This window comes from Thamnophis elegans, chromosome 1 (genome assembly GCF_009769535.1).
Source record: "Thamnophis elegans isolate rThaEle1 chromosome 1, rThaEle1.pri, whole genome shotgun sequence".
Taxonomy (NCBI): domain Eukaryota; kingdom Metazoa; phylum Chordata; class Lepidosauria; order Squamata; family Colubridae; genus Thamnophis; species Thamnophis elegans.
The window spans coordinates 71,961,730-71,978,231 of record NC_045541.1 but is presented as its reverse complement, the minus strand read 5'-3'; the positions used below and the strand labels follow the sequence as shown (position 1 = coordinate 71,978,231).

The following is a 16,502-nucleotide window of genomic DNA, read 5'->3' as shown; positions in this document are numbered from 1 at the left end:
CTGGATCTATATCACATGATTATTTGAAGATACACATACTTATACACCTTTTCGGTCAGTGGGAAACCAGTATCTGGCCTCTGTTAATACGGACTGCAAGTAGGAGCTCACAAAACAAAACACCCCCTCTCCCTTTATCTCTCTCCTTTCTCTCCCTCTCTTTCTCTCTTCTTTCTCTCTTTCTCTCTCTATCACACAAACACAACAACAACAACCTGGTGTAGAAAATAAAATATAAGATATAAGTTATGTGTCCATGGGTTGCAATGGGTTGGACATGACTTTGCAACTAATCACAAAAATTGTCATGGAGCCAGTTTGGTGTAGTGATTAAGGCATCAGGCTAGATATTGGCAGATTGTGAATTCAAGTGCTGCCTTGCGCATGAACAGAAGTAAAAAATAATTTATCATCATTTAAAAAAAAGACTGCCCTCAGTCGCTATAATCTACTTTCAAAGCACATTAGCCTATTTTTTCCTGTTACCTTTATTTACTTTTTAATTTTTTAATTTTTTTTTTTGATAAATATTTCAGACACTAGTAAAATCAAACACAAATTAAACTCAGAAAAATAAAAAAGAGAAAGAATTAAAAAATGGAAGTGTCTAAAGGTTGAATTTGGAACTGGAACAAACTTTTTGTTTATCTGTCATGTTAATCTGAGACTTAGAGAGTCAAGATTCAAATGAAATGGGTGTGCAACAGTTGGTATATTCCAATGATTCTCTGCGTAACACATTTTTACTCTGACTGATGAAGATGCTGGTTTAGCAATGAAACACCTCAGATTAACAAAGCTTGTTTCAGTTTCATATTCCAGCTCCACCTTTAAACACCTTTAGCCTGGATGATTGAGTCTTCATTGACATACATTAAAAATGGAAAGAAAAAATAGAAAAACAAAAGGGAAAGAAAGAAGAAATAAAAAGAACTAAATTTAAAGAAATGACGACCAATCTTCAGTATGCCAAGTAAAAAGAAAATTGATAACTTATTACCTGCTATAAAATTACAAACATATGTCTATCTTCTCCAAAACCCATCCTTCTATATGCACAACAATAGATGATCAACTTTTCAGTCCTGGTGTCAGCAAAAGGTCCATAAAGAATTACCAGCTTTTATAAAAGCATATTTATTTTAATCTTGATCAAATAGGACAACTTTTTATTCCTTTCTTTTACTTTGAACAGATGTTATCTTTCTTGTTGTATCACAGAGGCTTCTTCAAATCTTTAGCAGACCTCTTTTTTAGGTCCACTAGAAAGTCATTATCCAAATCATTATTTTGATTTGTTTTTGTATTTCCCCTTTATTTATTTTTCAAAGCCTTAAGCAGATTCTTCCATTGTTTACTTAGTCTACATATTGTATTTTTGAAAATTTTATATTCTTTAGGTTTATACTTACTATTAACGTCTTTAAAAAGAAGTATATATTTTTCTCAAATTTAAAATTAAATAAAAGTTAATGCAGAACTAAACAAATTGTGCATGTTCCACCTATAATAAATTAAAATGAGAGCAGAAAAGCAGGAATTCTCTTTGCAAAATAAAGCAGTAAAACTAGAAAGAAAGTATTAAACAATTAAATTATGTGGTTTATACAGTTTTCTGCAAAACACTGCAGTTCTTTGTCATCTGTTGCTCCAGACTTTACTTGAAGCCAAAATAATTTTCTGAATAATTATAGTTTAGAATTAATCATAACCCTTCAGAGTTAATTTCTGAAATAATGCAAGGGTTTCAATATCTTCGGTAAAGCACCTCCTGGGAATTATGTCTGTCATGCTTAGAATGGGAGAGAATAAAGATAAGAATCAAATAGAACCACTCAGCCTAAACATGTTTCTTCCAGGTTGACTTTAAATTGGTTCTTTATTATAATATTTTTTCCTTTTTTTCTTTATGTTTTGGCTTTAGGATCCTTTTACAGCCTTTCACCTTGACAAGACCCTAGTAAGGAAGCACATGGCATCACTTTTGGTTGGGGAATTGGCACCTGATCAGCCCAGCTTTGAACCCAGTAAAAATGTAAGTTTGGAGCAGAAAATGAGGTAGTGACTTATGGTGTTCAACTGCAAACCCTTAATTATCATTGGGTTGATTCAAAGATCGCTTTTGTCATTAAAACTGATCTGCTATTAAGGTCAACAGAAGAGATTTATAAGGTGCCCCAATCTTTCTGCATTGTCCTTGTACTTCACCCCAATCTCTTGGCATTATAAAAACAGTAAAAGTCCATTTCCTTCAGCAGTCTTTAAATTATGAAGTGAACTTAATAGCTGACATTTCATTCCTTCCACTTTCCACCTCATTGCCTTGAAGCCGCATTTGATTCTTCCCAAATATATCTGGAGGATGTCTTCACTATCACTCACTTGGCCTCCTCTCATCTCCCTGTCTGCTTCCACAAGCAAGCAAGACTCTAATCCACAGTGAGAATAACACGGAGATAGCCTTGTTTGCTTCTTTAGCTTCCACAGATTCAAATGGAGTCCAAATAACCCCTCCCCCCATGATGACGCTTCTGTCATCTCAACAAGACATATCCAGCTAGTGTCCAATGTAGAGTGAATGTATTCAGTTTTACCCTTTTCATCCTCCAGATGTAGAGCAACCTTATTTTATTCCCATCAGATGATTTTTCATCTGATTCTGCCAAACAAGATCCAAGATATTTTTAAAAGTGTAGTTGGCTATCAGATTGGGCAAGTAAACTCAGTTCTTTCAGGCTGCCTTCCTCAGCCTCTGCCTAATTAATCCCAGCCTGTCTTCTTAAGATTAACAAGCAGGTGATTGCAATGCAGCCTCAGAGTCCGGAGAAAATGGTTTATCTGGATCATTTTCAGTCAGGTTTCAGGCATGGGCAGAGCCCTGAAACAGCATTGATCATGCTTGGGAATGTCCTGTGACGGGACTTCTGGCCAATAGGCTTCTAATGATGTAACCTGCTGAAAGTTATTGAGTGGGCAGCTGTATAAAGTGATTAAAATAGGTAAATAGAGCCCCATTGAGTTCCATAAATATTTAGTCAGAAACAATAATTAATATTAATTCATAATATTAATTGCATTTTATAATGGTAATAAAATACTACATTTAAGTAAATATTAATGAAATTGAATATAGTACAAATATATTCTATAAATGAATGTAATGTGCCAATAGTTTACAAATATACAAATAAAAATAGTACTGAATAACACAACAGTCAGTGGTTTGTTTATACTAGTAATTCTCCAACCATAGATTAGTATGTGCATTGGAGGAATATATAAATTGGTGCTGCCTTGTGGACACTCAATAAAGCTATACATTACCAAACTATACCAAGCTATAACATGAAATTATATATATCTCTCCCTCTCTTGCTCCCTCCCTCTCCCTCCCTCCCACTTCTTTTTTTCCCCATTATTGCTTTTTGCCAAGATTATTAAATGCAGATAAACGTTGATTTCTAGTGTCCCAAACATGAGCTCTAAGATGTCTAGCAGTCACTAAGTAGAAGGAAAAGGATATTTGGAGGGCCATTCCACCAAGAGTTCTTGATGTTAACTGTTGATGCCACTGGCTAGCTATGCCGTATCCATAAAGTCAAAACTCCTGCAAATTTTCTGAAATTTTTCCCATAGAAATTATTAATAGAAGATTTTGGGAACTGCTGTCCACTGTTGAAAAGATGGGACTCTTCAAGCCAAACCAATTCTTCTTTTTCCTGATACTTCTGCATATTTTACTAATGGATGCTGCTGGCTGGTTTGTTTTGTGGTATTTTGGGATATCTAAAACATCTTTTCTTATTGCCACAGTGTTACTGACCTTTGCTCAGGTAATATTCTTGCCTTGATTGCCTTCAGAAGATTGCATTCAATTATTTGGAGGAATAAGGATTGAAGGAGACTAAGCAATTCAGCTAGATAAAAAGCCACTTCTGTTTTGCCCAAAAGATGATTATGTAGAAAAGAAGAGGCAGCCAGTTATCTTAGAAGACCTGCACGGTCCTTTTAAATTCTATGTTCTATGATGCCATGTCATCTCATATCTCAACCCTCCCATTCTGAAGGACAGTAAGTAATGAAACAAGAATAGAGCATTAAAAAGCAACCATGTCTCCTCACTGCCTAACACAAAACATCAGATACGTTTGGGGAAGATATTTGTGGTTATATTGTAGAATTGGTTTCTTGTGCCTATCCTGTTTGGAATGCTTCTCTGGGTCGCTGCCCCTTTGATTGAAAAAAAAAAAATCCTAGAATGAATGAATCTTTATTTTATCTATCCCAGCAGTTCTTGCATAGCTATTACCATTGGATATAAGTTGTAGGAGTGACACAAAAGGTAGTCCTTCTGTGGCTAATCACCTTTTCTTTTAGTCTCAAGCAGGCTTTCTACAACATGATTTAGGACATCATTCAGTCTTCAGTAATCCAAAATGGAACCACCTTTGGCATGAATTTGTAATGTGCTATTTAAAGGTAAGTTAGGTCAATTACTTAGAATGTTCCACGGAATGAAGGGAAAGAATATGGAATATTGCAAATATACATGAAAAAGTTTCATGAGTAAATATCAAATGTGTTGTGTTATTTATAACAGAGGTGTCACATGGGATTCTCATTTTACATTCCCACTCAAAGAACACAGAGAGTTCTCTTATGTTAAATCATACCATTTGTTTGTTGTCATTATTAAATGCAGACCAAGAGTGGAATTTCATTTATATAAACAAGATGAATGCGCAAATTAATGAAAAGCCAATCCCAATTTAAGATCCAAAGGTGGCAAAACCTGATTCATATAGGAGATCTGAGATCAAGATCATGTTAGATAAACAAGAAAGTTGTGTTTTGACTCGAATGGGAAAGCATCAAAATGCCTATAACTGTTTCAATCGGGGTACAGAATAAAATGAAAATAACATAGCAGATACCTTTGAGGGTATCAACACCAGCCATGAAATCCTCTTATCTCTGCTATTGGTTTAGAACTGGGAGTGTGCGCTTGCACACGGCACGTCTGCATATGTGCAGAACCTTCTGTTCATGCGCAGAGTTTCTGTGATGACATCTAGGCAGGAGGACAGAGCATCCTTCACCCAAAATGGGGCGAACTGGCATAATGCACCTCTGATCAACACTGCAAAGTTTGGATGAATACGTAGACTGAAAGAGTTCTATAGAATTCTGATATAAATTTTGAAATATCCTCTTCTACTGTTTTAAGGCAGCAATAATAAGAATGAAAAAAGAGTAGCACGTCTCTTAGTTGTCCAACCAAGAGCCTATAGAGCAGTCATACTGCAGTAAAACAGAAAACATTCAAATCAAATTGAACTAGAAAAAGCAGGTTGTGTGCTATTGTGACTATTTTTAAGACTGAAGAATGTTTCTATATGAGAAAGAGAAGCAGAGTTGGGGGAGGCAGAGTCAAGAGAGGAATCATCGTGAAGTTATGTTCCCATAAGCAGTCCAACTCCAGCTGTCCTTGAAGTCCATTAAGTCTTGTCCAGTGTCAATTTAGTGTGGATCATGGGGTCAATATGGGATGGAAAAAACAGTGTTTTAAAAGTAGACATTCCTTTCGCAAGTTTATAACTAATGTAATAGTTTTCAGAGGTTCCAGAGTTTTGTATATTTAGATCCTAATACTGTCCATCCAACCAAAAGTGCTGTATATGTATATTCCAAGGTTGCCTAAATTGGAAAATTTCCTCTAATTATTAGCTTTCAGTATTTAATAATTGACTATAGTTAAGCATGATAGTTCCAGATTCTAAAAACCGAATCCTGCCTCATTAATTAGAAATTGGATTTCCTGTAAAGATATTCTCAGAATCAAAGAACTCCATAGAAATGTTGTAAAGAATGAATTTATTTTCTGAAAATATTTTCCAGATGTTTAAACTGGATTTTTCTCAGAATATAAATTTATCTGGTAATAATATAAATTTTGAGAGAATTCACCTATTCCCCAAATTTTAATGATCTCCATGTATTGATATCTGAAGAAACACCCCCAACAATTTTATTTATATTACATGTTGTATCCTTTGGTGTATATACATACATACCTACATACATATGTGTATGTCAAATATTTAATGGATTCAGTGCAAATATGGAATTGATATTTAGTGATGGGTAACCCAATTTTTACCTATTAGTAAGGTTTACCCAAAAAGTAAGGTTTAATGATCTTCATCTATTGATATTTGAAGAAACACCCCTCCAACAATTTTATTTATATTACATGTTGTATTCTTTGGTGTATATACATACACACATACATACACACAAACACACACAATATGTGTATGTCAAATATTTAATGGATTCAGTGCAAATATGGAATTGATATTTAGTGATGGGTAACCCAATTTTTACCTATTAGTATCAATTCAATTTGGACAATAGAATATTCTGTTATTTTGCATAATACTAAAGCAACAGTATGAGGTTTGGAAATAAAAAAGAATGTCGGCATTTGTATTCAACTGAGTTATGTAGTACTCCATAGCTTTCTCTGTTGTCTAATAACACAAACCAAAAATGATTAAATATCAGTAATTACACTGATTATTAAATATTGATTGAAGTATTAATTAATGCAGATTCAAAAGCAAGGGTGAAATTGGACATCCGTGTCTAGTTTCTCTAATTATGGAAATGTGGGAGAAAATGTCATTAAATTTTACTTTAGTAGTAAATATAATATTCTTAATCCATTTAATGAATTCCAAGGGATTTTCAAATCTATTTAATACTAGCTGATAACCCGCGTTCCCTGGGTATTTATTTACAACCAATGCCCTTTACCAGAGGGAGCCCCCTTATGGAGTACTGTGAAGCCGTTACCATGGCAACTGCACTGTGCTGTACAGTAGATGCCATTTTAAGAGGCTATCTCTTCACAGAACTTGAATCCAAAATGCACACTACCACTGTCAAAAGTACTGTGATTTGACACTATAGATATAATTCATTCCTTTTCATTTTACAGCCCAGGCATTCCAGAGTGATGCTGAAATACACACACAAACACACACACACCACACAACACACACACTGAGGAGGTGTTGGGGTGTCTTACCCCCACAGACTTTCCAGACAGAAAGTCATCTGTGTATTAAGTTTGGTTGAAATTGCTAAAGGCATTCCAGAGTTATGCTGGAATATAGACACACAGCCATAAAGTTGATAGATAGATAGATAGATAGATAGATAGATAGATAGATAGATAGATAGATAGATAGATAGATAGATAGATGATAGACAGAAAGACAGACAGACAAATGAACATGAATTCTTTGTGTATTTTATCAAAAGTTTTTCAGCATCTAATAATGTGATTACAAGTTGATCCTTATTTTAAGTCTATTATATCTACAGTAAATCCTATATCTTCTGTTGCATGCCTAGTTTTTTTACCCTGCTTGAACATCTTAATAACAAATGGTATTATTTTCCTATAATCTATTTCCTAACACTGCTATTAAAATATTTTTATCAACATTATCAGTGAAATTAGATGAGTATATCAGGCATTTTTCACTTGCTTTTGTCTGATTAAATGCTAGTGATAAAGTCCAATTAGTGATAAGTCTGATTAAATGCCAGTGATAAAATTCCTTGATCAATAAGCCTGATTGAATGCCAGTGACAAAGGAAGGAAAATACTGGACCCAAAGCTAATAGGGACTGTACTACAGTGAGTCTAAGAAAAGTAAGAATAAAATGGTATGGAAGCAAGAAAAAGCAAGACTCATTAAAAGAGACAGTGCAGGATAGATGTAGGTCTCTATTTTGTTTTCTGTTTCTCCACACAGGTGAATCTTTCTAAATGCACAAATAGCAGAGTAGCACCTCTTCCAGTGCTTTGACAGGCAGGTTTTGAATGGTGATAAAACTCATTTGCCACCTACTCAAGTTAATATTAGGGAACTCATTACAGTACTCAAAATCCCCCCCCCCAGTTTTGTCCACATATGCAATGAATGATTGAGATTCTTCAAAGCTAGAAAGTGCACTTAATCTTCAATGTTTTGAACCTCTCCAAGATAATTCAGAGTCAGCTGATTAAACATCTCAAACATATTTGAAAATCTGATTCAAAGGTGCATGGAAGCTCCTCTGTATTACTCTTCAAAGCAGGGCACTAAATAGTCAAGTAATCTTTTAAAAGAGCCTGAATGCTTTCTTTCACTCTTCCCCTACAGGGGGGTTCAGCTAATTGGTGGTCTTTGCACCATTCCCAGCATCATGCTAAACCCAACTGTTTCGAGAAGGACCCAGATGTTTCATTTCATCCCTATATTTTGTCATTAGGGGAAACTCTTTCTTTGGAGGTAAGAAGCAACTGCTTAGATGACAACAGATTTTACTGAACCCTGGCCATTCTCCTTTCAGATCACAATCAGAACAGCAACTGTTAAGCCATTTCATTGACAATTTGTTAGAGTTGAGCACAGTCTAATTCTTCTGGGTTTATTTATATTTATCAGCAGCATTTATGAAACAGATCTCATTGAGATAGTAGATTAGTAGGGTTGGGCAGAATGTTCACCCAAGGTGGCCATAACAAAAGTTATATGGACCAAGGGTGATATTCAGCCCACCCTTGGTCCACATAGAATTACTTGCCTCACAAGTAGAAATACTGGTAGAAAATGTTGATCTCTGATGGTTGTGAGGTGTGAGGATTTGGCAGTCAGTAAAAATATCAAAATGAAGAAGCTGCCTATTTAGCTGAGATTCTGGATTCCCTTTTATTGTTAATTCACCTCTACCGAAACCAGTCGGGACATTAATTTTGGCGGCTATAAGATGGTGTGGCTGAAGAGCTGATATTGGGACAATGGAACACTTTGAACCCATCAGATCCACATCATCAGTAATGCTTTCCTTTGGGGCCTTCTACTAATGGGAAGATTAGTAAAAGTTTATCTAGTGTTTCTGCTACCAAAAGGGACAGCTTCCTTTCCTGACTAAGAAATCTAAGTTTAAGACTGTTCTTTCTGTATTTCTATTGCAGGGCTTAATTTTAAAAGCTATCTCGCTCTGCCATGTTTCTGCACCTGGAAATTTTGAAAATAAAGACTGCAATCTATTCTAACTACCACAATTACAATTTATTCTTGTAACAGCTATGTACATCTCACTTTTTTTTTTGCTTTTTTCCTGCCTGAGTTTTATTTCACAGAGCAGATGAAAAGGATGTTATAGCAATGGAGCCTTAAGTTATAACTACCTATTGAAAGTTATTTGCTTTTTTCATGCCTTTCTTTTACAGTTGGGTTTGCAGAAAAAGAAATACATGCCTTATAACTATCAACACAAGTCTTTTTCCCCCCCAACCTCCTGTTAAACTCCAAATGAACTTTTTCTCTGTTAAAAAAAAACTTTCACATCCTCTTTGGACTCTTATCTTTTCCACCATGAGCTCATGGGCAGATTTTAGCATATATATACCCATTCTACATTCGACACAACTGAGGAGCATCCATAAATCAAATTACAGTGAAGAAAATTGCCATGGAAGAGAGAGACAGGAACATAATGGAGAATATAGTCCAACCTCTTCACCAGCAGTTGTTTTTTTTTGAAACTGCTTTATTCATAAGATCATAAATGGTGCCTGCCAGATCTAACTCCCATCAAGTTCAGCAGTCCATTCTTACAATAACCAACCAAGGAAATCTACTGGTCTTCCTTCAGGTGGCCTTCAGAAGCTACCACACTGCCATCCAAGTACTAGCCATTGAATCATGAGCTCCATCCTTTCTTGAAGCCAGTCAAGCTGGTGGGCACCACAACTAACTGCTTACAGCAGGTCAGAGGGAACCTCTGTCATAAGTATTTTTTAAACTGTCTTCAATTAATTGAGTGTTGAGTCTGAGTCTCAGAACCACAAAAGCATTTTAGGTTTTTTTAAAAAACAAACACATATCTTCCTATAGGGTTACAGAGATATTTTATTTTGAAAGAAACCCAAGTTATAAAAGCAAAACTTTTAACTTACAGGTGTAAGCGTGTTTTCTATTGCCTCTACTTCATATTTTATTCTATTGCTAGTTCTATATTGTTACATTAATTGCAATTATTATAATGATTACAATTATAGTCTATTACAATATTGTATTCTGTGGTACTATTATATAATATTTTCTTCTTATAAACACTGTTCTCCCTTAATTCCAGTCTCTGGAATATCTTCTCCTTTTTTCTCTGCTGTTGGTCAGCAAGCAAAGTATTTGCAACCTTCCGTGTTGTGCCTCTTGCTTCTTTTCCTCTGGACTATTAACCCTCCCCTCTTTTGAAGGAAAAATGCCTTTTATTCAGGTGATTCCAATAGAAGAGATATTTGTAGTTCGAGTGGAACTGTGGGGTCCTTGGTGCTCCTTGAGGCCAGTAGTTTTCTTGCAGACGTTTCATTACCCAATTAGGTAACATCATCGGTGCTAGAAGGTGGTGGGGTGTGCTCTCTTTATATACTAGTAGCTTGCCCTGTCTCTAGTTTGAGGTTTATATTGTTGTAATTCACCCAGAGTTGTATTTTACAAGATGGGCAGTTTTACATGATGCTTATGAATGAATATATAAACACTTGAAAGCTGGTCTCACTGGATTTACCAGGGCTTTTCCTCTAAATAAATCTGAATAGATTAAGATAGTATTGTCCACTTATCATAAGGAATAACAGAGCTTCCTTTAGCTCATTCAGTATTTTAATCAAGGGTTCTAATAGAGCCAGCACAAATAGTATGAGTGGCACAATTCAGGCAGTCTCTGCCACATACAAGTTTTGGAGTCGATTTATTTTGATGATGAGATTCTCAAGTACTATTATAATTGTTAAATAAAATGGTAAATACAGAACATTTGAGGATCGCGGTTGATGCTTCTTTTATGTTTAGAAAGGACAGTTAATGGATATATGCATTGTTTCCTTCTACAGCATTGCCTCTGATTGTACTTCCTATTATTCAAGTTTACACATTTTACTTTATATTCCAACGCAAGCTCTGGAGGGTGAGTACAGAAATAATCCACGCCAAATATTAAATAATACAATACTGAGACATCCCTCCCTCCATGGTATATTTCTAGGTTTAGAATTTTATTTCCTGAAGAGGATTTGAAAAGACTAAACCATTTTAGGCGCTTATAAAAATTTGCATGGGGATATTGTTAATGGGAAAGTCAATGCCACCCAATTCCAAAGTGCTTCCAGATGAATTATTGCTGGCTATCAAAAGGCCTTTTATGAAGAAGGCATTCCATTTTTGCCTGGGAAAACAAATGTAGAAGGCAGGATGGGGAAACCTTGGAGGCAACTGGACAATAACATTGATTGAACTAAGAATGGAAAAGAATTACAGTCCATTTTCTCAAGTAGAGATTATGAAGGATTTGATCAAAAAATGATTTATGGCGGCTTGAATACACTATAAGTTATGGTTCATCTTTCTTTTTAAAAAAGATGGCGACCTATGGCACATGTGGCAGAGGTGGCATGCAGCACCCTCTCCGATGGTATCCAATCTGTTGCCCCAGTTCAGCTTTGCCGCGCATCACATGGACCTCCTCTCAGGCTGCTAGTCTTCGGGTCTCTGACGCACATGTGCAGGGGGTGCGGGGTGTGGGTGGGAGCATATGTACATACACAGGTAGTGCATGTACAGGGCCCATGCATGCATTGCATTTTGGGGTTCGGCGCTCACATGTGCATTTGCACTCACATGTGTGCATTTTTGGCACTTAGTCCAGAAAATATTAGCCATCACTGATCTAGAAGAATTGGAAATGGGTTTGGACTTATTTTTTTCTGACATAGAAGAGGACAGACAAGACTCTTCCAGCCTTGTTTAAGTGGGAATTTGCCATGCACAATTGTCAAGTGCTCTAATTAAAAATGGCTGAAATTTTGTGGGATAATCAAAACTAATACAATCTCTACAGCCTCATCTGATCACATAACATGTCAGTTATTGAAAATAATGCTTTTTATGAGCTCAGTTCCACATGCACAGCAACACTGGTGCTTACAACACACCTGGTCTCTTGTATTGATAATCACTATATAAAATGATTGTCTTCCCGATTAATTAAAAACACCTAATAACAACATGTAAAGAAACTTCTCTCCATCTCTTTCACTTCCTGGAATGAAGTAAGCTCAAATTATTGTACTTAAAAAAACCCACAAGCATAATCAGTCTTTCTAGTGAATTTTTTCTATAGCTCTTTTCAATCAGTTAATCTGTCAATCCGTTAAAAAAGAACCCAGGATAGAACTGGTTCTGTCAAAAGGGCCGTAAACAGAGCAGAGTTTCCAGAAGATATACAAGTGGATCTCAGTAAGATTCCATGTAGGGTGTCTACTTGGAGCAAGGAAAGATGCTATTCTAATCGCCATTCCTTCTCTTCTACAGGAAATAGCATGGATTCTGGCATATTTTATCCGATTCTTTATTGCCTTCAACGCCATATTTGGATTTGGATTCAAGGGTGTTTTGGGATACCTCTTTCTTTTGAGGTAATGTTCATCATATGTGCTATTTTCTTTGTGTTTCACTATCCTTTCCCAGACCCTGACTATTCTAAAGATCAGTGATGGCGAACCTTTTTTGGCTCCCGTGCCATAAGGGGGGGAACGCAGGGGGGTCGTGCATGGGCGTGGTACACCCATAATGTAATGCAGGACCCCCCCTGTGCGCATGCATGCAAGAGAGGCACTCCCCCCACTTCCGGTTTGCTTGTAGGGTCCTTTTTAGTCCTCTGGAGACTTTTTGCCCTCCCCAGGTGCCTATAAAGCCTCTGGAGCCTGGGGAGGGCGAAAAATGGCTTTAGAAAAGGCTGAACTCGTGTGCCCTGACAAATGACTATGCGTGCCACCTGTGGCATGTGTGCCATAGGTCCGCCATCCCGGCTCTAGATTATCCTTTTCCTAACTTCCATATGTGTAGGCTTCAATTTACCATTGCCATTATAATAGCTATCTGGGATATAGCCAAGCCACTCCATTTGGGATCAGTTTCCAAGATATCTGCTCAACCTTCCAAATTTGTCCACTACCGCAGAAAGATTGGGGGGGGGGTCCTAATCTTTCATTTGAATCTGACTCATTGTCACTGGAGGAGTGTTAGAAATGTATTGATTTCCATAGAAAGGCATCATTAGGTCTAGTAAATGACTTGCGTTCTAAGCCTAACAAACAAACAACAAATTTGTCACACTATTCTACTTAAAGGCTTCTTTGTGTAGATATAGTTTCACTTTGCCTAATTTGCCTGACTTTGCCTCATTTCTGTCTCTCAGAGTTCTTGAGAGTATTATATTTATATGGATATCACAGACAAATCATCTTCCTATGCCCATTGATCATGATAAAAACATGGATTGGTTCTCTACACAGGTAAGAGAACTAAGAGATAAAATTGATGGCTTTATATGATTAAACTTTAGCTTGTCTGCGTAATTTTATTATATGACAATAATTCACAGATCCATAATAATCAATTATAATTTGCACATGTGAAAACTGAATTCCTTTTTGGATGTTATTTTAACCTATTATTATTTCTTTTACCATGCTTTTTCTATGATAGAAAAGTTTGAAGTGTGTTTAGAAATGCTATGCCTTTTCTTATAGATTATGATTGCCCTTGCTTTTGTTTGGACTTTATAAAAATGGAAATGAGATTCCATTCCTTTGGCCTCATTTTAAGATATAGCACTAACTGGAGAGAAGGCGGGGCTTAGCAGTGAGAAGACGGAGTTTCAGGCTATTCCTGAAATTCCTCTATTCCGAAGGATTTTTGGACGGGTTCTTTGGACCCTAGCTGTCCCGGAGACGACAGTGAAGGTGAGGAGAGACCCAGGACCTCAGAGACATTCGCAAAGTCTCGGGGGGGGGGAGGTATTAACTCCTCGTGCCAATTCCTTTCTGGATTAGCTGCATGCTAACTGAAACTGCAGGTTGCCCCTAAGAATGGCAGAAGTGATGTCATCTGGTAAGCTGATTTTATTATTCAGAGAGACTGTCCGCACTAAAAGCTTAAGCTAATTGAAACCAAAAAATAGAAGAATCTAGCGGCGAATTGGTCTTTTTTTAATGGATTTATGGCTGGTGGCTACTTTATTTCTTAAACGCTTCAAGGAACGCTTCGGCAGCCCTCCTCACTGACTCTTTTAAGTGGATCGTAAAGTCAACTTTCTACTAATTAGCCCTTCACGATCTGACATTTTTATTACCTGGCTGTGTTTTCGATCAGATAAGATTGCACAGTTTCCAGCGTGTCTTTACTTGCAATTTTTAACTGCGACACATCATGGCGTCTGAAAATACTTCTAAGGTCTCATTCAAGATTCTTTTTTCCGCATGTCGAGAGCTTTTTGACTCTTTTCAGAGATTGGAAAGAAAATTGGATCATCTGATTTTAAAATATGAAGGAAAAACTGAGATCGCTGAATGTTTGAATGTTCCTGAAATACAAATGGAAAATGTGAGAAATGGCGTCTGGTCTATCTCAGAAGAAGAAAGAAGGGGGGGAGCTTTAAAGAAGATTCATTTAAAGAGACAGAGTGTAGGAGAAATGGAAACTCCACCCTGGAGAATTAAAGTCAATTTGAAAAGTTTTACAAGCCCGGGACAACATTATTATTTCATCACTGACATTCAGAGCCAAAAGGTGCGAAGATATCTTTGTCTCGACTTGCTTATAAAAACATTTGGTAAATGTATCCAACGAATGGCAATTGGATTGAGAAAATTTTGCTATTGGAGGGACACAGGCTGACAGATGGAAGAATACAACTTAAAATTAGCTAAATCTGATTACTTTAATTTGTAATAGATATAGCTGAATAATAATTGAATTGATGGTAATGTATATAATGTGGAATTGGCTGATAGATTGAAGAATACAATTGAAATCTAGCTAACCTAATTGCTCTCTTTGTAACAGATATAGCTGAATAATAATTGATATTGATAGTAATGTATATAATGTGGAATCGACATGATAAATAAAATTGGATATGAGAAAACACTTTTGGATTATACATAAAGAGTATTAATTATAAATTATCACTATTATAAAAATACATACAATCAAATGTTAATCAATACTGGGAAAATGTTATGATATATGATATAACTAAATATTATGGATGCTCAGCTAAAATAGGATATGAGGATTTGATGTAAATAGAGGACTTTATAAGTAAGTAAATGAAATGTCAGCATGTGTTATGGATTAATTCTTTGGCATAGCTAAGGATGAAGGATGTTTAAATAACTATAGGTAATTAAAACTGGAGGTATAATGATGCTAATATGGTAAACATTTGAGTTAAGATATTTGAATTAATTGAGTTAATGGAAGAGAAGCACCAAAGCATGTTGTAACCAGTTGATATACTTCTTCTTGTTTATAATAGATACCTGTGTTTTGTTCTTTTTTCCTGCCTTGTCCTTTGTCGTTTTTGTCTTTTTTTTTTGTTCTATTTTTTTTTACCTTTTCTTTTTGATTTTTTCTTTTCCCACTGGTCTGGGCAGGTATTGTTCAAGATTATTACTTGTATTAATATTTTTAAATAATAATTACAGTCAAATGAAAATGGATATATAATAATGCTTAAGTTAATATGAGTTATGTTTGTTGACCGTGGAGGATCTGTAATCGATTGATACATTTTCTACAGATGTAAAGAAAGATGCTGTACTTGTTTCAATTAAAATTAAAAAAACATTTATTATATATATATAAAAGATAATAGCACTAACTGAAAGAGAAACTGGCCAGTGCAGGAATCAGTTCTCTCTTGTCCATTCCCAGCATCTGGTTTTCATCCAGATCAGAATATTCTTTTTAGAATAGGAGGCCTGTGAGTTCAAATCATATCAGACAACTTGGTTCAGTGTGAAATAAGTAAGGGGAAAGATTTGAAAGTAACTGTAGAAAAGAAATGTTTCACAAAATGAAAAATAAATATATTACTAGAATTATATTTATTTCTCCATTTTTCAAAACTGTACACTGGTGACTATCAGATGGGATAACAAATGAGTATTTAAATTCTACTATTAGGGTAATATAATTTAAGATTTCCAAAATTCAATATATTTGTCTAGAAATACTAGTTATATACCAATACATACAAACCAACCAACATGAATATAAAATAAATCATGGACAAATATAAATATATATATTGTGGACATTTGCTTGATCTTCCTTCATTCACGGTATGTCTGGACTAAAACCTTTCTCTCTTCTCCCAGCTTCAGTCAACGTGCAATGTGAATCAATCTTTTTTCAATGACTGGGTAACGGGGCACCTGAATTTTCAAATTGAGCACCAGTGAGTACTGATTTAGGGCAATGAGATTTTAAGCTATCAGTAAGAAACTGCTTCATAGTTTGAATAAGGCAAAAAGATAGTTAAGTATCACAAGTTCTTTGTCTTCCTTTCTGCCTATAGTCTTTTCCCTACAT

The 16,502-nt window shown here is 35.7% G+C and overlaps 1 protein-coding gene across 1 annotated transcript; it reads left to right on the top strand.

Moving 5' to 3' along the window:
- Positions 1 to 2,805: 2,805 nt before the first annotated feature.
- On the top strand, positions 2,806 to 16,501 carry LOC116505343 (acyl-CoA (8-3)-desaturase-like; the record flags this gene model as incomplete). Its single annotated transcript, XM_032212521.1, has 10 exons — positions 2,806 to 2,857; positions 3,637 to 3,833; positions 4,378 to 4,479; positions 8,220 to 8,348; positions 9,293 to 9,362; positions 10,958 to 11,031; positions 12,435 to 12,538; positions 13,321 to 13,417; positions 16,289 to 16,368; positions 16,489 to 16,501. Coding segments are annotated over exons 1-10 (918 nt in total), but the record flags the coding sequence as incomplete, so codon positions are not given.
- Position 16,502: the final 1 nt, after the last annotated feature.